Source organism: Uranotaenia lowii, chromosome 2 (assembly GCF_029784155.1).
Source record: "Uranotaenia lowii strain MFRU-FL chromosome 2, ASM2978415v1, whole genome shotgun sequence".
Lineage (NCBI taxonomy): Eukaryota > Metazoa > Arthropoda > Insecta > Diptera > Culicidae > Uranotaenia > Uranotaenia lowii.
Window position 1 is genome coordinate 65,077,256 of NC_073692.1, and position 22,362 is coordinate 65,099,617.

The 22,362-nt window shown below is 31.5% G+C and overlaps 1 protein-coding gene across 5 annotated transcripts in view; it reads right to left on the reverse strand.

Annotated features, from left to right (window-relative positions):
• LOC129748421 (calcitonin gene-related peptide type 1 receptor) overlaps positions 1 to 22,362 on the reverse strand; it is a 473,124-nt gene that overhangs the window by 45,926 nt on the left and 404,836 nt on the right. For all 5 annotated transcript variants that reach the window (XR_008737725.1, XR_008737726.1, XM_055743043.1 and 2 more), the window contains exon 5: positions 2,229 to 2,585. Coding sequence is in view for 3 of the 5 variants with exons in the window: in XM_055743043.1 (XP_055599018.1) it covers positions 2,229 to 2,343 (115 nt within the window). In the remaining 2 variants the exon portion in view is untranslated. The remainder of the gene's footprint in view (positions 1 to 2,228; positions 2,586 to 22,362) is intronic.

Sequence of the window (22,362 nt, forward strand, 5' to 3'; positions counted from 1 at the left end):
GTTTGATTCTATTAAAATCGTTTATGTCATTGCAAATTTTATGCTGATATAAAATTTTCTTCATTAAACTAATTTAAGCATCAATTTTTATGTTCATCACAATGCTCAGTTCTACATTCGAAAGGGTTTCGGTAAATAACACAATGCTAGAATATTTACATTTTCCCTAGGTTCAATGGATTAAAGAGCTTACACATTTTGATTAATTTATGTCAGCTTAAGTTTTTCAAATTACTATTGATGATAGGTTGAAAATAATTTAAGAAATATTTGCATTTTTTTAACAAAAATGAAAATTACAAAAAAAAATAAAAAAAAATATTTCAAATCTTTGTTCAACTTTCTCAGTTCGCAGGTAATTTTGGCTTCTGCGTAAAAAGTTATAAAAATTTTTATATTTTCCTCCATTCTTAAGTTCTAAACCAAATAAATCCAATTAAATTTGAAATAAAAGTAAAAAATATATCATTAATCTTCAATAAATTAAATAAAACTTATGTTTTTGAACTTTTTTTTAACTTACAGAAGTACTTGTGAAAATATCTTTTCAAGTTTAAAAAATTTTTGATTCTTTAAATGTTTCAATGAATGGAGGATAAATTACAAATCAAAATCAGTTTTGCTTTCAGGAAGGTTGATTCATATATCGATGATTGATTTTTTTCAAATTTGATTGATTTTTAACTAAGTAAAACTGTTTAACCAAAACTTAAAGTGATAAATAAAAGATTCGCCAAGGACTTCAAAATTTTACAAATTAATCATTAAAATAAAGGCATTTAAAATTCTTATTCTTTCCGATATATCCTTCTACAATGTTAACAAAAACTTCTTAATTTTCATGTTTTGTACGATTTTATTTTCAATCATTTGAATATTTTTTAAATAAGTTTTTCTTTGTTTTAAGATTCTGAATTTTTGTGTTCTTTTTCAAAGCCAATAATTTTAGATCATTTTCAAAGGGAGAGCATGAGTTTTGTGCATTGTGAATAAACTGCTTGTCCCAAGCATCATTCTTTTGGCCCTTGTACAAAGCTGATGGCCTCGATCAGTCACGGAGTAGCAACCATTGCATTGGCGAGGTAGAATTTGTTCTGCTTAGCCACGCCAGCGATCATGGAATATGAAGTGCGTAAGTTGAACAAAGTCTAATCAAATATTTTATCTGAAGTTTTGAATAAATTATCATATCTAAGCACTTCAAGTTCAATGATTTAAGGTGGATATGAGTAGTCAACTAAGCTTAGCTAAGCTAAGCAAAGCTTCTTCAAACCCAAAAATTTTAATTATTTTTTGCACTTTTGTTCTTTCCAGGATCAAAATTTTCATTTGACGGGCACAAATATTCAAGACTTGAAATTTTGAACTATCAAACCAACGCATGTTAATTAATAAACGAGTTTCATTATTGAATCGATCATGATTTTTCATTAATCTATGATAAGTTGGAAAAATGATTCGGTGCAGCCAATTTACAGCCCAATTTTTATGCGCAATGTTGATTAATATTTGTTTTGTGCTGTGCTTACAACATTGTCGAATTAATCATATCATATACTATATGTTTTAAATAAATTTTCTTGAGTTCAAATTAGATGTTTTTATGATTTTAGAATTCTCGCTTGAAATCATGATTGAATATATCTTCAGGTTCAAAATATTACCGCGGAATTTTTCAATCAATCATTCAACTGAAAATGAAGTAAAGAAATGTTAAAAAATATCTAACTCAACAAATGTTATTATCATTACGCTTAACAATTTTCAATCTAAAATTTATTTAAAAACTTCTTTAATTTCTTATTGAATCTAGTGTTACATTTTTCGTACTAATTTTGGCTTGGTTTTTCGACTGGATGTAGAAAACAGCCGTTTATTTTACTAGGAACAAAATTGAATTTCAAACAAATAAAATTCTAAGACAATATGAGTGTTTTCCATCAAGGCTTTTGATGTTTTCTGGAAAAAGGGCAGCCTTTATTATCGCTGTTTTATAAAAAAAATTACAAATTCAAGTGTTCAATCACAGAAAACGCAAATAATTGGACGTTCAATCTTGCAGTACTCATTTCGGGAAGAAATGCATGTACCAGCTATTGAACAAACATCGGTTTGTGTTTGGAAACATAAACAAACTGTGTTCCAAACATTTTTTATTAATAAATAACATTGCTCAAGCAAACCATCATTGAAAAAAATCAGTCTTCAAATGATACATCGAAACTCACCTGTACTATCCCTTGTTTCCTCGATAATTGTTTCGTTGAGCTGACCCAGACATTCCCGCTTTCTTTCGGCGAGCATACCCAGGGTGGAATCGGTTGTAGTTGGAGACGATGTCATTTTTACAGACTATTTGTGTTGTCTTACAAGTAATGGCAAAAGTATAGGAGGATGCTGCAAAATTTTTGCAGGATATATTCCCCTTGCTTTTTGTACCGATAGGTTTCCGGATAGAAGCTTGAAGGATTTATGGGTTTGTGCGTCTCCCTTTCAGGTGATAGCCTTTGTTAGTTGTTCCAGGTTCGATCAATTGAGTGTATTGCTCTTTTAAAGATTCATGATGCTAGGAACAAGTAAGTAACCTGTAAAAGAAATAGAAAAAATGCAAATGAAGTTTGAATAAAGATACTATTTGAGGAAACATTAATTTTCTCATTAGTTTACTAAGTTTAGAACCAAAAAATTTTAAAATGTAAAAAAAATTCTAACTAAAGGAACACCAACTTTAAACGACTTGACCCAGGTGCTCATGTAAAAGTTTTACCGTAAGTAGATTCAGGTAAAAGAGATGATGCAGGTGCTGCCAAATGAAGCACAATAAAATAACAAAAGAGCAGTATTAGTTTGGGAATAGAGGGGAGCAAAAAAGTAGTAAGCTATCACCCCCCGGGAAAAAAGCGAAGAGCACTCAGCTGGAAAACTTGACGACAATTGCACTGACAAACGGAATTGTTGAAGCAATGAAATGCAATGGTTCTGTGAGCTGCCGCAGGGAGCTTTTAGGACGCAAGTGTTTTTTTTTTTTATTTTACTTCCCTGCCAAATGAGCCGTGCATTTGTGCTGAAAGTAGATAATAAAGGAAACAATCCGTGTCTCATGAGTTTGAGCTCTGCACATTATACTCTGGAAAATGTCTTTTGAAAGCATGAATGAAAACTCGAAAGATTATCATAAACAAAAGTTGTTCCTTGAGAAAAAAAATCTATTTGCTTAACCACACCAAATAAATTTGAATAATAATAGATTAAAACATCGGTTATCGAATTTTTTGGGAGGTAAGACAAAGTCAAATTTTATATTTAAATTGGAGTATCTGTTGAAACAATTTATAAAATCATGTAGTTTTACAAATTCTGATTTCTAAGCTCTCATTTCTCATTCCTCAATTATCATTCTTCATTTCTCATTTCTCATTGCTCATTGCTCATTTCTCATTGCTCATTTCTCATTTTTCATTTCTCATTTCTCATTTCTCATTTCTCATTTCTCATTTCTCATTTCTCATTTCTCATTTCTCATTTCTAATTTCTCATTTCTCATTTCTCATTTCTCATTTCTCATTTCTCATTTCTCATTTCTCATTTCTCATTTCTCATTTCTCATGTCTCATTTCTCATTTCTCATTTCTCATTTCTCATTTCTCATTTCTCATTTCTCATTTCTCAATTCTCATTTCTCATTTCTCATTTCTCATTTCTCATTTCTCATTTCTCATTTCGCATTTCGCATTTCGCATTTCTCATTTCTCATTTCTCATTTCTCATTTCTCAATTCTCATTTCTCATTTCTCATTTCTCATTTCTCATTTCTCATTTCTCATTTCTCATTTCTCATTTCTCATTTCTCATTTCTCATTTCTCATTTCTCATTTCTCATTTCTCATTTCTCATTTCTCATTTCTCATTTCTCATTTCTCATTTCTCATTTCTCATTTCTCATTTCTCATTTCTCATTTCTCATTTCTCATTTCTCATTTCTCATTTCTCATTTCTCATTTCTCATTTCTCATTTCTCATTTCTCATTTCTCATTTCTCATTTCTCATTTCTCATTTCTCATTTCTCATTTCTCATTTCTCATTTCTCATTTCTCATTTCTCATTTCTCATTTCTCATTTCTCATTTCTCATTTCTCATTTCTCATTTCTCATTTCTCATTTCTCATTTCTCATTTCTCATTTCTCATGTCTCATTTCTCATTTCTCATTTCTCATTTCTCATTTCTCATTTCTCATTTCTCATTTCTCATTTCTCATTTCTCATTTCTCATTTCTCATTTCTCATTTCTCATTTCTCATTTCTCTTTTCTCATTTCTCATTTCTCATTTCTCATTTCTCATTTCTCATTTCTCATTTCTCATTTCTCATTTCTCATTTCTCATTTCTCATTTCTCATTTCTCATTTCTCATTTCTCATTTCTCATTTCTCATTTCTCATTTCTCATTTCTCATTTCTCATTTCTCATTTCTCATTTCTCATTTCTCATTTCTCATTTCTCATTTCTCATTTCTCATTTCTCATTTCTCATTTCTCATTTCTCATTTCTCATTTCTCATTTCTTATTTCTCATTTCTCATTTCTCATTTCCCATTTCTCATTTCTCATTTTTCAATTCTCATTTCTCATTCCTCAAGCCTCTAATCTCATATTTCATTTCTCATATTTCACATTTTTGTCATTTTTGTCATTTTTGTCATTTTTGTCATTTTTGTCATTTTTGTCATTTTTGTCATTTTTGTCATTTTTGTCATTTTTGTCATTTTTGTCATTTTTGTCATTTTTGTCATTTTTGTCATTTTTGTCATTTTTGTCATTTTTGTCTTTTTTGTCATTTTTGTCGTTTTTGTCATTTTTGTCGTTTTTGTCATTTTTGTCATTTTTGTCATTTTTGTCATTTTTGTCATTTTTGTCATTTTTGTCATTTTTGTCATTTTTGTCATTTTTGTCATTTTTGTCATTTTTGTCATTTTTGTCATTTTTGTCATTTTTGTCATTTTTGTCATTTTTGTCATTTTTGTCATTTTTGTCATTTTTGTCATTTTTGTCATTTTTGTCATTTTTGTCATTTTTGTCATTTTTGTCATTTTTGTCATTTTTGTCATTTTTGTCATTTTTGTCATTTTTGTCATTTTTGTCATTTTTGTCATTTTTGTCATTTTTGTCATTTTTGTCATTTTTGTCATTTTTGTCATTTTTGTCATTTTTGTCATTTTTGTCATTTTTGTCATTTTTGTCATTTTTGTCATTTTTGTCATTTTTGTCATTTTTGTCATTTTTGTCATTTTTGTCATTTTTGTCATTTTTGTCATTTTTGTCATTTTTGTCATTTTTGTCATTTTTGTCATTTTTGTCATTTTTGTCATTTTTGTAATTCTTGTCATTTTTGTCATTTTTGTCATTTTTGTCATTTTTGTCATTTTTGTCATTTTTGTCATTTTTGTCATTTTTGTCATTTTTGTCATTTTTGTCATTTTTGTCATTTTTGTCATTTTTGTCATTTTTGTCATTTTTGTCATTTTTGTCATTTTTGTCATTTTTGTCATTTTTGTCATTTTTGTCATTTTTGTCATTTTTGTCATTTTTGTCATTTTTGTCATTTTTGTCATTTTTGTCATTTTTGTCATTTTTGTCATTTTTATCATTTTTGTCATTTTTGTCATTTTTGTCATTTTTGTCATTTTTGTCATTTTTGTCATTTTTGTCATTTTTGTCATTTTTGTCATTTTTGTCATTTTTGTCATTTTTGTCATTTTTGTCATTTTTGTCATTTTTGTCATTTTTGTCATTTTTGTCATTTTTGTCATTCTTGTCATTCTTGTCATTTTTGTCATTTTTGTCATTTTTGTCATTTTTGTCATTTTTGTCATTTTTGTCATTTTTGTCATTTTTGTCATTTTTGTCATTTTTGTCATTTTTGTCATTTTTGTCATTTTTGTCATTTTTGTCATTTTTGTCATTTTTGTCATTTTTGTCATTTTTGTCATTTTTGTCATTTTTGTCATTTTTGTCATTTTTGTCATTTTTGTCATTTTTGTCATTTTTGTCATTTTTGTCATTTTTGTCATTTTTGTCATTTTTGTCATTTTTGTCATTTTTGTCATTTTTGTCATTTTTGTCATTTTTGTCATTTTTGTCATTTTTGTCATTTTTGTCATTTTTGTCATTTTTGTCATTTTTGTCATTTTTGTCATTTTTGTCATTTTTGTCATTTTTGTCATTTTTGTCATTTTTGTCATTTTTGTCATTTTTGTCATTTTTGTCATTTTTGTCATTTTTGTCATTTTTGTCATTTTTGTCATTTTTGTCATTTTTGTCATTTTTGTCATTTTTGTCATTTTTGTCATTTTTGTCATTTTTGTCATTTTGTCATTATTGTCATTTTGCCATTTTGTCATTTTTGTAAGTTTTGTAATTTTTGTAATTTTTGTTATTTTTGTAATTTTTGTAATTTTTGTTATTTTTGTCATTCTTGTCATTTTCGAAATATTTGTCATTTTTGTCATTTTTGTCATTTTTGTCATTTTTGTCATTTTTGTCATTTTTGTCATTTTTGTCATTTTTGTCATTTTTGTCATTTTTGTCATTTTTGTCATTTTTGTCATTTTTGTCATTTTTGTCATTTTTGTCATTTTTGTCATTCTTGTCATTTTCGAAATATTTGTCATTTTTGTCATTTTTGTCATTTTTGTCATTTTTGTCATTTTTGTCATTTTTGTCATTTTTGTCATTTTTGTCATTTTTGTCATTTTTGTCATTTTTGTCATTTTTTTCATTTTTGTCATTTTTGTCATTTTTGCCATTTTTGTCATTTTTGTCATTTTTGTCATTTTTGTCATTTTTGTCATTTTTGTCATTTTTGTCATTTTTGTCATTTTTGTCATTTTTGTCATTTTTGTCATTTTTGTCATTTTTGTCATTTTTGTCATTTTTGTCATTTTTGTCATTTTTGTCATTTTTGTCATTTTTGTCATTTTTGTCATTTTTGTCATTTTTGTCATTTTTGTCATTTTTGTCATTTTTGTCATTTTTGTCATTTTTGTCATTTTTGTCATTTTTGTCATTTTTGTCATTTTTGTCATTTTTGTCATTTTTGTCATTTTTGTCATTTTTGTCATTTTTGTCATTTTTGTCATTTTTGTCATTTTTGTCATTTTTGTCATTTTTGTCATTTTTGTCATTTTTGTCATTTTTGTCATTTTTGTCATTTTTGTCATTTTTGTCATTTTTGTCATTTTTGTCATTTTTGTCATTTTTGTCATTTTTGTCATTTTTGTCATTTTTGTCATTTTTGTCATTTTTGTCATTTTTGTCATTTTTGTCATTTTTGTAATTCTTGTCATTTTTGTCATTTTTGTCATTTTTGTCATTTTTGTCATTTTTGTCATTTTTGTCATTTTTGTCATTTTTGTCATTTTTGTCATTTTTGTCATTTTTGTCATTTTTGTCATTTTTGTCATTTTTGTCATTTTTGTCATTTTTGTCATTTTTGTCATTTTTGTCATTTTTGTCATTTTTGTCATTTTTGTCATTTTTGTCATTTTTGTCATTTTTGTCATTTTTGTCATTTTTGTCATTTTTGTCATTTTTGTCATTTTTGTCATTTTTGTCATTTTTGTCATTTTTGTCATTTTTGTCATTTTTGTCATTTTTGTCATTTTTGTCATTTTTGTCATTTTTGTCATTTTTGTCATTTTTGTCATTTTTGTCATTTTTGTCATTTTTGTCATTTTTGTCATTTTTGTCATTTTTGTCATTCTTGTCATTTTCGAAATATTTGTCATTTTTGTCATTTTTGTCATTTTTGTCATTTTTGTCATTTTTGTCATTTTTGTCATTTTTGTCATTTTTGTCATTTTTGTCATTTTTGTCATTTTTGTCATTTTTGTCATTTTTGTCATTTTTGTCATTTTTGTCATTTTTGTCATTTTTGTCATTTTTGTCATTTTTGTCATTTTTGTCATTTTTGTCATTTTTGTCATTTTTGTCATTTTTGTCATTCTTGTCATTTTCGAAATATTTGTCATTTTTGTCATTTTTGTCATTTTTGTCATTTTTGTCATTTTTGTCATTTTTGTCATTTTTGTCATTTTTGTCATTTTTGTCATTTTTGTCATTTTTGTCATTTTTGTCATTTTTGTCATTTTTGTCATTTTTGTCATTTTTTAATTTTTTTTTTTGTTTTTGTGTTATTTTCGTTATTATTTTCGTTATTTTTTGCGTTATTTTTGTGCCATTTTTGTGTCTTTTTTGTCATTTTTTTTGTGTTTATCCTTAAGTTTTTTTTAAGTGTTTGATGTTCATTTAGTTTTATCTATTTTTTTCATTATTGTTTATTTCATTTGTATCCTTCTTGTATATTGTTGTTTGATTAAATGCATGTATTCAAAGCTTTTTGTTTTTGAAGTTTTTTTTTCTCGAACGATGTTCTTAAGAATAGAACTTTCATTGTTTGGTCTCAATCTTATCGATTCCTTCCTTCTACCTATTAACGTAAACAACGAACAGGGGAAGAGTGCTAAGCTCTTTGTAATAATCGATTATCTCCATCCTTCTCTTAATGACTTTAGCCGGTAAGTGCAAGATTAATACGATAAAAACTTTTCCTTAATGAACCTCGCCATCGTCATCGTCGTTGTCAGCTTTCTCTTGATCGAAAAATGTTTGTTTGTTTTCCGTTCAGTCAAAGCAAGAAGGATATGTTTGAGCAACTGAAGTGCTGAAAGTCGCTAAGCTTTTTTTTCTTCTCATGCTTATTTACTTTTTCAATGTTTCTTCTTGATTTACCCCGTTTTTCCATCGGTATTTACTCTTGGCACCCATTTACAAATTAGTTTGGCATTTTTCACAACCCCATCCCTGCTCGAGCAATTATAAACTTGCTCTTCTGATCCGCTCACTTGGCGGGATCAGCCAGATGGAAGTTTCTTTCTCCCTGGTCAGTTGAGTGCCGACAGCTGACGGTGAGAAATTTTAAATTTGACTAGTCATTAAGGAGTTTTTTTTGTTTGCTCCACCATGCTGATGGAGAGTGTCAATATTGATTGACGTTTAAAAGTTAAAATTGGAAAATAACTAGATAAAAACCTTCAGAATCAAATCTTTTTTTTTCTTGACAAAACATATTTTTAAAGAATAATAAATGATTCAATGCTATCACCTCGAAGTGAGTCCTAATCATAAATTGAAGGTCTTAATTTAATGCTATCTAATGGACCAAAATTATCTCCCACACTCGAAACAATCATAAAAGAAGTCATATCCACGACAAAGGAAAACGAAAAAAAACACTCCATCGTCAGTCAGCTTTTCCCGTTCACATCCTTGTTGCGATTCCCGGTTGCCAATATTGTTGGGCCATATTTTTCAACGTCGACAATTCCACCTTCGCTAGGAATGTGGAAACCTGAAACCTGACCGCCAATAATAGTATTTTGTTTGGTTCTATTTTTTTTTTTTTTTATTTAACACTAAATTTATTAGGCATATCACTTTATACAAAGTTTTTATTTGCCGATGGTCTTTATAATAATTCTATTTTTTAAATCCAAATTTGGGTTTATTTGGAATGGGGAACGGGAAAGGGTTTGGTTTGGGCTTCCTATCATGAGAGACAGTGGTTGATTTACACTGATTCACATAAGTGAAGATGGGGGGTTTTCTGATATTGCTCTGAACACTATTATTATCCATTTCTGGATCGGAGGAAGAGCAGTTAGTGTGCTGTGTATCATTCCGTTTCTTCGGTGGAGAATCCGTTTGTACATTTGCACTGGTTTGTTCAGCTGGTGCTGATAAAGTCGGCTTCTGGTGGCTTCGTTTTGAATTCAAGTTGGATTGTTGCTGCTTTTGTTGGACTTCTTTCGGGTTGATGCTGGATGCCTTCGGGTGTGGTTTGATCTCTGGCTTTTGTTGTTGTTGTTGCAATTTAGCAATATTTGCGTAGCTCGTGGTTGGTTGGTTGGTGGTGGATGCGATTTTTTTCCTGGCTTCTGTTAGGGAGATATTTTGATCTGTGGCAAGTTTGAGTGAAGATACTTCGGTTTTCCAGATTATACAGCTACGGTCAAGCGGGCTGTGGTTTTCTTTACAATTTAAGCAAAACGCATCACTTTGACACGTAGTGCTCTCGTGCTGTCCGGAACATTTAATACATGCGATTGGACTCGTACATTTGGCCTTGGGATGACCATATTGCAGGCATTTTCGGCAGAGCATGGGCAACGGATAATATGTTCGGGTTCTTAATCGAAGCAAACCAAAATCGATATATTCAGGCACGATAGTGTTGTTTATAGTCAAAATAAACGTTGGTGTTCCAACGATTCCACTCGGCGTTTTTTTCGTTATCCGTTGAACTTTGGTTATCTTTTGTGGTGTTAGTTCTGCAAGAAGTTCATCGTCCGTCATATCTCCGACCTCGTGGCATTGGACCACAAACTTTCGAAAGTTCAAACGAGGGTGCCGCCCAATTTCGATTGGTGTCCCATCGATTAAATTGGTTAGCTTTTCAAGTTTTTTAACCTGTTCTTCACTACGCACTTTTAAAACGTACCATTGACTTTTGGTATCGTAATATCCACTGTCAACCTTACCGGCATGTCGTTCGATTGACTTCCCAATCACGAAAGGGTTCTTAGGAAGACCTTGATCACCCGTTCCTCGAAGGAACAAGTAGTGTAGACGACCGAACAGATTATTTCGGTCCATCCAAATAGGAATCGTCCTATCTGGATGACAACCAGAAGAAGGGCTCATGGCCACACGTTATTACCGAACCAAAACTATATGACTGTAGCCTTTAGACTCGAGGAGAAAAAAAAAACATCCGAACTCGATCAAGGCTGAAGAGGAACTCTTGTTTGGTTCTATCTCGAAAGGAAAACGACGCAGACCCATTTTTCATGTAGTCTTCTCGGCTACAAGAATTTTTGGAGCTGGGAATTTCAACAATCATCTTCTTCGAGGAAACACGATACTGTTTTTATTTTCGGTTAGCAGGAATTTTGCGTTCGTTAACATTTTAAAGGTCTACTCTATTAAAGACCTTTCCCCACCCTAGGAAGCGCCCTCAAGAGTATCCTTTTTTCCGGAAGTTGATCCTCAGGAACGCTGTGTAACATTATCACTTCCAGGGGTTTCAATCACTCGGATCAAATTTCTCGAACCATACAGGAGAATTGCCCGGGGAAAATTGGCAGGCTCGCTCCCCTAGAAATATCCAACAGCGACAACGACGATGGTGTATTTTCACACTTACTCAAGCATGAATGAGCCTTCAAATTGTAGGTTGATGGGCGAGAAAATGGCTGCTGGCATAAATCTTTACAATACAGGCAGACAGTGGCCATTGAGGTAAGAGGCAGGAAGCGATGGTAGACAATCAGGGCCAAAAAAAATATTTACTTGGAACCCTGGAAGCCATCTCGACGAAGACGAGAAGTTTTTCATCTTGATTTTTGGCTTTTTGTAGGCAGTACGTGGTGGCGGAAACTGACTTTGATTGTTTGCTGTACTAATCATTATCGTCATCACATTGTCATGGGTGGGAAACCCCGGGAGGTTTCTTAAGGGGAAATTCAATTTCTGATTCATGGTTTTGAGGAATCAGACTAAATTGAATATCTCGCTACCTGTTCGCATTACGAAACAAAAAGGAATACTTGAAAAATATTTGGTTTCCAGAACACATACGCAACAATAGGTCATAAAGCTTAGTTCTTTTAGAAATGGGACACTTTCTTTTGCTAATAGCTCGTTTACTAGTAATCGTACATTCAAAATTTTGACAGAATTTTGTTGCCTGTAAAAAGTGCTATCCGACCTATTTTTTTCAAAATTTAAAATTTACGCGTTTTTGAGATATTTACGATGCAAGAGAAAAAGGAAAAAATAATTTTGCACAATTTCATTCAAAATCCATCATTATCAAACTGATAGCCGACAAAACCGTTGATTATTCAAAGAACTACTGTATGTGAGTGGTGGAAAAGTATGGAAATACTGTGAAAAATGTCCACAAAGTTCAAATCAACCATTGGAGTGAAGCATTTGATCGGCAACTTCGGCTAAGGGTCATTAGGGAAGTCAAGTCTCATACCAGCATTTTTAATTTTCAATAAGCGAAAAACTAAGGATAGATCGCTGAAATTTCCAAAAAAAAAAAAAATTTCTCCGATAAGCTGAAAGTGATACCTCTTAATGAGTCATTAAAACCTAACCTCAAACAAAAATTTTTTGCTAGTTCCACAGCTTGTAAGCTGTATATCTGGTCTCGAGGCTATGGGATAGATGATTTCTGATGAACGAAAAAACTTATGAATACCCTATTTTAAACAAATTCCAGCGTTTGAATCCTATACCACGTCTGCTCATGGCAAGGTCCCGAGTATATTAAAGTATGTATTTGCTGGTTATTTTGTATAAAATATAATGATTTGCCAAAATGCTGCTCCTGTGAAAAAAACAACAATTTTTAAAACGAAAACTATGATTTTCACTCTTTTCAAAAGAGTAATCTTTTATGTACTCTTCGCAACCTACGATCTATACTAACCGATTATACTTAAAGTATGTTCTCCTCATGATTTTACTTCGTTATTGCCAGATTTTGCCAGCAGAAATCCCATTAAAAACGCTCAAAAAGTGGCTCAAAAATAATCAAATTTGTTAATTTCGAAACAGCTGTATCCACTAAAGCGGCCTCAGTTTCTTTTAAAAGAGAAGTATTGGTCCGAAAAGTATCAGAAATTGAAGGAAGGGGATGTAGCCACCTAAAATACAGATTAGTCGAAGCATTAGTTTGAAAAACTGATCATTATCATGACTGAAAAAAGTGTGCGCTGGCCGAAGGGAGGTACCAAGAATAAAGTAGAGTTTAATCTTACAAAAAACGATAAATAATTTTTTTAAATTTTTTTCATGAATTATGATAAGATTACCTTTATTTCCTTCATAGAAAGTATTTAGATCAAACGAAAGGTTTTTGAGATACACGCATTCGTAACTGTCCCATTTCTAAAAGAACTAAGCTTTACAAACTAAAATTTACTTTTATTGAATATTGTGATTTAATTGAATGATTAATGGCATTTCGGTGTCATCAAAGGGCGCTAGAAATCGAGATTCGAGAACGTAAATGGAGATGGATTGGGCACACGCTGCGAAAAGATGTAAACGAGATTTGCAGAGAGGCGCTAGATTGGAATCCAGAAGGACATCGAAGAAGAGGCAGACCCAGAAACTCGTGGCGGCGAAGCCTAGCCGCTGAAATCCGAACTGTCGACGAGAGTCTTGACTGGGACCAAGTTTTGGAGAAGATAATGTAAAAATAAAATGAGAAGTTACCCACAATATTTTTCCAGAGCTTCTCCATATCAGCGCTAGGCTCACAACAAAATGTTCATGATTCTTGTAATGCAACTGCGCATTTGAAAAACTAAACATTTAGAAAAAGTGTTTGGTAATTTTAATGCATTGAAATCAAAACTGATTATAAAACTCTGAAAAAATTTCAATTTCTGAAGCTTTTTGCTGAATGATAGATTTCGAGATTTCGTATTATTTTAAATTCTGTTTTCGATTCTTCAATTTCTAATCATAAATTTAGTTTTAAGATTATCGAAATCTGATTCTAAGGTATAAAGCTCTTGAATTTTAAACTCTTATACAAGATTTATAATTCTATTTGAACTGAAATGAATTTAATTTCTAACAAATGATTTCAGAAATGAATTTAATTTCTAACAAATTTGTTTTTTATAGTTACATAAAATAATCAACTTTTTGTATAATTTTTAAATATAATAAAAAAATAAAAAAATAGGCCTAGTTTCAGATAGTTTAAATTATCCTTTGATGAAAATGGGTAATCAATCGCGATTTGAATAACACAAGCTTTCATTTTCAGAATAGATTTTCTACTAGTATTTTTCCAGGAATTCTGCTGGAAATGTCTGGGAGAAATGAAAACATAGGCACATTTTTGATGCCTATGTTTTATAAACTGATTTTGGAAGATTTTTGCATCTTATCTATCGCTTCTTGCCAATCATTGTTAACTGTTGAAGTATCTAACCTGCACGAAAAACAAAAAATCTATTTGAATCTATTTATTATCCTCCAATGTGGAAAGTTCCTGGAAAAAAGATACAGATTTGGCCCAGATAATCTACGTACAATTTTAAAAAAATAAATAAATTTTATTACAATAATTTCTAACATGACAAAAGTAATTTTATTTTAAGTAAAATATTTGGCACTGAAAATTTAAATCTATTATCTATGTTGAAGACTGATATTCCTTTTGGCTTAGGATTTAAAGATATACAAGATTCGGTTTGGTTCGAAATTCGTGTAATGGGGAAAAATAACAAAATTAATACCTACTTCTTTGATTTTTACCCAGCTATAAAATTTTCTCAATGCTTCAAATTTTCGTGAATTTGTTTACCTATTTTCAAAAGGTTAACCGAAAACAAAACCTGATAGAAAAAAAAATTACAATTTTGAACTCAGAAAATATGTAAATAACATATAAGTAAAAATCAGTTCTCACATGCCTTACATCTCGCAAAAATGTGAATTTATTTGCCTTGTTTTATTCGTATATATGAATTTTGAGTTAAGGAGATGAATTTAAGTGTATGTTGCTAATACAATAATTTCTTCACGTTCAAATAGCATCATATTGATTCAACATTATTTATAAAATTCTTAAAATAAAACTTTTTAATCTCAAAACCATTTTTTCATTATGATTAATAAAGGGTGAGAGAAATTTGCGCTTATGAAACAAAATTTTGATTCAGAACCTCATTTATTATTTTGCAATCTATTTAGGAAATTAAAATATCAGTTCTGATACTCAATTGGGTGTTTTTATTATCATTTAAATTTTATATATGAATGTGTATAAGCTTTTTATTGTGAAATCAAAAGATTATTAATTTTTTTTTACTATGATGCTGAATTAATGATTTTAACCCGAATTTGAAAATATCTTGAAAACTCTTAAAATCGTCAAACGTTCCGTTGCTCGAAAAAATATTAAAAAATTAATATAAAAACAACAATAACGCTTACTGTATATGATGCATGAAACTTTATTGTGAATTAAATTACAAAAAAAGACATTTTCATAATTCCAATCGTATTTTTGTCTCAGAACAAGTTTGCCTTACTTTTTTTCTTTAATAATCATGGTTTTTGCAGTTTTTTTTTGTTTAGTAAAATTCTCAATTTTTGGCATGAATGTCTTTACCAAAGGATATAAAATTAAGAAAATAATGTAAAAAAAATCTATTGTTGTTCGACAAGATGTTCCGAAATCAACGACAATACGATAAATAGGTGAAGTGTTTCAATCCATGAGCCAGATGCTTCTAAATCCACAAGAAATTCCAGGGCTAGTAATCAGGGCTTTTTATAAATTCCTAGCTGATCCCATACGAACTCCGTTTCGCTCTCAACTTTGAATATATTAATTGCTGTCATGTCAAATGCTAAGCATTTTGAAGATGCATTTCCGAATGCATTGTTAACCTTCCCATGCCGTTCGGGTCAATATGACCCGAAGCGCACATTTCAAATCTCTTTAACATCATTCCAATATACTGAAGAACTTGTAATTTTGACAGACCAAGTATGTTCTATGAAAATAATGATCAAATTAACGTCAAAAAATTAAAATTTGAGTTTTGAAAATCGGTTCACTGGGAAATGAAATACAGCTAAGCAAAGCAAAAATTGGATATCGTTTTTTTAAAGTTAGATTTTTTTCTACCGGAAGATCTGAGATAGCGGTCAAAACTTTCATTGGACCCCAACATATCTATACACTGTCGGATAGATGAATTCTTGACGATTTCAAACATCAATGAAACACTTAAATACAAAAAAGCTGCCAAAAGTGATGAGCATTTTAAAAATAAAATTGATTTTTCGGGCTTTTTACTTTCTGAACCAGTTTCTGATATCTTGGTAATACATATCGACTTTATTTTTAAATTTTGAGTAATAAGAATAAATTACCTACACAATGAATATAATATCATCAAAATCGGTTAACATTTACAGCCAGGAGAACGAAATCAAACTACAACTCAAATTTCCTCGAAACGGATATTTTGCGAACGGCATGGGAAGGTTAAGTAATAATAATTGAAAAAATGTTGAACACTTAAAATGGGCGATCACTTTTTCTGTCGTTTGCTACTAAACTTGAAATCGGGAATCAACTGACCAGGCAAAAAAAAACCAGCGTATGAATTTTCGTCTCGATGTGAAACAAACTCACGTAATTATTGCTAAACAAATTTAACAGTTAATATGGAAGACTTCCTCTTTTGTCGTTTGATACAAATACGGAAATTAGAAATCAATTGACGGTTCCAACCCCCGAGTATAAATTTCAGAAAAGTTGCAAACAAATTAAACACCATTCAGTGGCCCCTTTTACAAACAGAGGCGAATCTACCTAGCCTTTCTAATAAAATAAACTAATAAAATTTAATTTTACCAACTTTGATGTCTGAAATCAATTGCCCTTCCCTCAAAACTCCAGTGTGCGAATTTTCAAACCAATCCATTGCAAAATAACGTCAATATCATCAAAAACAGTGAATAGTTCATATGGACGATCCCTTTGGCAGACCCCTGACTCAAAATTGGATAATTGGAATCAAATGTTTGTCCTTAATAATTCCTATGTGCAAATTTTCATCTCAATCCGATGTTTTATAACGTCAATATCACAAAAATATTGAAAATAAATATGGACGACCCCTTTAGCCGGCCCCTTACACTGAATTTGAAACCTGAAATCGATTGTACGTCATTCAAAACTCTAGTGTACCAATTTTCATCTAAATCCGATGTATAGTAACGTCGATATCGCAAAAATAGTAAACAGTCAATATGGACGACCCCTTTGGCTGGCCCCTTACACAAAATTTGATATCGGTAATCGATTGCCCATCCTTATAAATATCCGAGCGCAAATTTTCATTTCAATCCGATGTATAATAACGTCAATATTACGAAAATATTGAATAATTAATATGGACTACCCCTTTTGCCGACCCCTGACCCAAAATTCAATACCTGAAATTAATTGCCCATCTCTAAAAACCCCCGTGTGCAAATTTTCATCACAATCCGACAAAAAATAACGTCAATATCGCGAAAACAATATTTGCCTTGTATGGACGACCCCCTTCAGAAGGGGTCATCCTAAAATCTGAAAACATTTTTCATCATTCCTGGTCCTAATGAGCATTCATGCCAAATTTCATATTTCTTGCTCTCAAGATGGCTGAGCCTATAGAGGATAAACAAACAAACAAACAAACAAACAAACAAACAAACAAACAAACAAACAAACAAACAAACAAACAAACAAACAAAACCAAACAAACAAACAAACAAACAAACAAACAAACAAACAAACAAACAAACAAACAAACAAACAAACAAACAAACAAACAAACAAACAAACAAACAAACAAACAAACAAACAAACAAACAAACAAACAAACAAACAAACAAACAAACAAACAAACCCACAAAAATTGCTTTATATATATATATATATATATATATATATATATATATATATATATATATATATATATATATATATATATATATATATATATATATATATATATATATATATATATATATATATATATATATATATATATATATATATATATATATATATATATATATATATATATATATATATATATATATATATATATATATATATATATATATATATATATATATATATATATATATATATATATATATATATATATATATATATATATATATATATATATATATATATATATATATACTAGCTGATCCCGTACGAACTTCGTTTCGCTTTAAATCATTGGTACGTCAAAATGAGTTTAGAAAATGAATTCAAAACATTCTTTCGACAATTTTGGGGAAAAAATTCAACAGTGTTTAAAGTCGCTACTATTACTATTACTTGAAATTCAAATATAACTGTTGATTGGCTGTTTATTAAAATTCATGTGAGAGTGTTTTCTTCTCGATCGGTTGCAAAATCTAGACATTATGGCAGAAACATGTACTATTTGTTTGTGTGCACGACTCTTTTGCTTGACCTTCACACTTAAATTGGTATCAATTAACTGCCTCCAACAAAATTATTGCACAAAACACTGAACTTTTAATGAAACCCTCTTTTTCTGTCCCATGGCCCGAAATTCGATAATTGAAACCAATTTTACGTTCCTCAAAACTCCCTTGTGCCATTTTTTCTTTTCAAATTATATGTAAAATTACGTCAGGAACTTGAAAACAGTGATCAGTGAATATAGACGCCCCTTTCGCCGACCTTTGACACGGAACATGCTACCTGGAGTCAATTGCTCATAGTTTATAACCCTCTTCTGAACATTTTCATCTCAATCCGATGCATGATCACGACAATATCGCGAAAACAGTGAGCAACTAACATGGACGGCCTTGTTTTTGACCACGATTCAAAACTTGACACCTGAAATCGATTATCTTTTCTGTTAAACTCCCACATGCCAATTTTCATTACAATTCTATGCTCAATCAAGAGAATATAGTAAAAACATTGAACAGATAATAACCCCTTTTGCCGACCCCTGAGTCAAGATTTGAAACCTGAAAGCAAAAGAGCGTCCCTCAAAACCCCTATGCGGAAATTTTAATCTCAATCCAATGTAGAATAACGTTAAAATCGCAAAAACATTAAAGTTGGGTATGGACGACTCCTTCAGCCGACTTCTGATCTGCAATTCGAAACTTGAAATCGGTTGCTCGTCTTTCAAAACACTCATGTCCAATTTTCATCACAATCCAGTGTATAATAACACCAATATCGCAAAACATTAATCAGTGAATATGGACGACCCCTTTGGCCGACGCCTGACCCGAAATTTGATAACTGTAATCGATTGCTCGTCTCTCAAAACACTGATGTGCAAATTTTCATCACAATCCAATGTAAAATAAAGCCAATATCGCAAAAACATTAATCAGTGGATATGGACGACCCCTTTTGCCGACCTCAAACCCTAAATTTGATAACTGTAATCGATTGCTCGTCTCTCAAAACACTCATGTGCAAATTTTCATCACAATCCGATGTATAATAACGCCAATATCGCAAAAACATTAATCAGTGAATATGGACAACCCCTTTGGCCGACCTCAAACCCTAAATTTGATAACTGTAATCGATTGCTCGTCTCTCAAAACACTCATGTGCAAATTTTCATCACAATCCAATGTAAAATAAAGCCAATATCGCAAAACCATTAATCAGTGAATATGGACGACCCCTTTTGCCGACCTCAAACCCTAAATTTGATAACTGTAATCGATTGCTCGTCTCTCAAAACACTCATGTGCAAATTTTCATCACAATCCGATGTATAATAACGCCAATATCGCAAAAACATTAATCAGTGAATATGGACAACCCCTTTGGCCGACCTCAAACCCTAAATTTGATAACTGTAATCGATTGCTCGTCTCTCAAAACACTCATGTGCAAATTTTCATCACAATCCAATGTAAAATAAAGCCAATATCGCAAAACCATTAATCAGTGAATATGGACGACCCCTTTTGCCGACCTCAAACCCTAAATTTGATAACTGTAATCGATTGCTCGTCTCTCAAAACACTCATGTGCAAATTTTCATCACAATCCAATGTAAAATAAAGCCAATATCGCAAAAACATTAATCAGTGAATATGGACGACCCCTTTTGCCGACCTCAAACCCTAAATTTGGTAACTGTAATCGATTGCTCGTCTCTCAAAACACTCATGTGCAAATTTTCATCACAATCCGATGTATAATAACGCCAATATCGCAAAAACATTAATCAGAGAATATGGACGACCCCTTTGGCCGACGCCTGACCCTAAATTTGATAACTCTAATCGATTGTTTGTCTCTCAAAACACTCATGTGCCAATTTTCATCACAATCCGATGTATAATAACGCCAATATCGCAAAAACATTAATCAGTGAATATGGACGACCCCTTTTGCCGACCCCTATCCCTAAATTTGACAACTGTAATCGATTGCTCGTCTCTCAAAACACTCATGTGCAAATTTTCATCACAATCCAATGTAAAATAAAGCCAATATCGCAAAAACATTAATCAGCTGATATGGACGACCCCTTTGGCCGACCCCTGACCCTAAATTTGATAACTGTAATCGATTGCTCGTCTCTCAAAACACTCATGTGCAAATTTTCATCACAATTCGACGGAAAATAACGTCAATAACGTGAAAACAATATTTGTCTTGTATGGACGACCCCCTTCAGAAGGGGTCGTCCAAAAATCTAAAAACATTTTTCATCATTCCTGGTCCTAATGAGCATCCATGCCAAATTTCAGATCTCTAGCTCTTAAGACGGCTGAGTCTATAGAGGACAAACAAACAAACAAACAAACAAACAAACATACAGATAATTGCTTTTTATATATATAGATTATGTTAAACCGAATTCGACCCACAGATTTAGTGGATGCTGGGGATTCATGACTAGGTGGATCAATCCTGTTTCTGCTGCCTCAGTTACGGTAAAACCGGATGGCTGTTTCTTCGGTCAATACCAGGTCGCGTATATTTTTGTAAAAGCTACTTAAGCTACTTAAATTTTTTTTATATTGTAATCTTTAATTTTATATTCATGTTCTTAATTGATTTTGATCGGCATGTTTTTTTATGATCGGTATACCCATGCATGTACACCAGGCCGACAAAACATTTGCTAAACTCAAAATTTCAAAAATGATCACATATCCAAATTTGAAAATATGTTTTACCGATAATTGGACTCTATGTTAGAATCATTGATACTTATTTTTCGCTGTCTTCACTTCATAGGTTACCCAGAGCAAAAGTTGAATTATTTGAAACACATGGTTGGGAACCTTTTGCCTTTCTTTCAGAAAGGTATAGTTATCGGTCGATTTTGGAGATCATTAATTATGGGTCTTAGATATACCTTTATAGGTACCTATCGAATCAGCTCGTCGAGTTCAGACGATGTCTGTGTATTTGTGTGTATTGGTGTGATTTGTTGTAAACTTTTTTGCATGTTTTTGCGAAACTGGGCAGTACAATAAAAATGATTTTTATCTTAAAAAATTTGTTTTTTTTTCTTCTTCGGTCTATAAAAGAAAGAAAAAATAACAAAATAGTTTGAAAATTAAATTTTCATAGTAATTATCATCAAATCATCACTCCAAAAAACGTGTCAATTGGCCTTGCTAGCCACAACCAGCAATCACTAAAATCAAGATTATCGTATATATGACGTCAAATTATACGTGACGTCATACATACGCGCTTGCTAGCTAAAACTATGGTCCTGTCGATGTGTGGAAGGGAGAACAGATAGGCTTCACTCCCACACAGGTTTAATGTCATCGTGACAGAAACCGTGTGGGAGGAAGACGACAGGTTAAAATTTTCCCGGCCAATGATTGTATTTTTTTCATTTTAATGGTTCAGATTGAAACCGAACCATTCCAAAAAATTTCGGAACTGAAGCTCCGAATTATTAAACATTAAATGGTTTTCACCAAGGGGTACGACCCCGAAAGTAATGAAGTCGTTGATGAGTAGGTCATGCCCACACTGCAAGGTACGAAAGCGATAGTAACTTCGGCCAACATTATATTCAGAAACAGATTGCTCTGAGAAGGGGAAAACAACACGGGTACGCGGACGATGTATGCACATCCTCTCATCTTCTCACATGCCGTTCGTGCTCAGGAAGCTTCTTCCTAGGCACGAACGACAGGAGAGAATTTCGCCCGTGGAAGCAAATCTAATTAGACAAATGCTACTCAATCCTCTCGAGCTTTAAGCTCTCGGGCAAATTCCCTTTTCGTTCCCTTTTCTCTTCAGATCTAACGATGCGCAATGAAAGCTTTTCGTTCGCATAGAAAAACCTGTGCAATTGTTGCGTTTTGTTGTTGGGGTTGGTGTCTGACGAAAACGGCTTGGGAGTCAATCCAAACAGTGGCGCCACCAAGTCCTCCATAGTAGTGTTTGAAGCATTTCGGATTTTTTTTTGGAAAAGGCGCATAAATACGAATTAACCATTTTGGCCAGGCTGGCCAAGAACAAATTTACCTAAATTGACAAAATTAACAAAACTGACAAAATTGACAAGATTGACAAAATCGCCAAAACTGAAAAAGTTGACAAAATTGATGAGATTGACAAAATTGACAAGATTAACAAAATTGACAAAACCGACAAAATGACAAAATTGCCCAAATTGACAAAACTTACAAACTTCACCA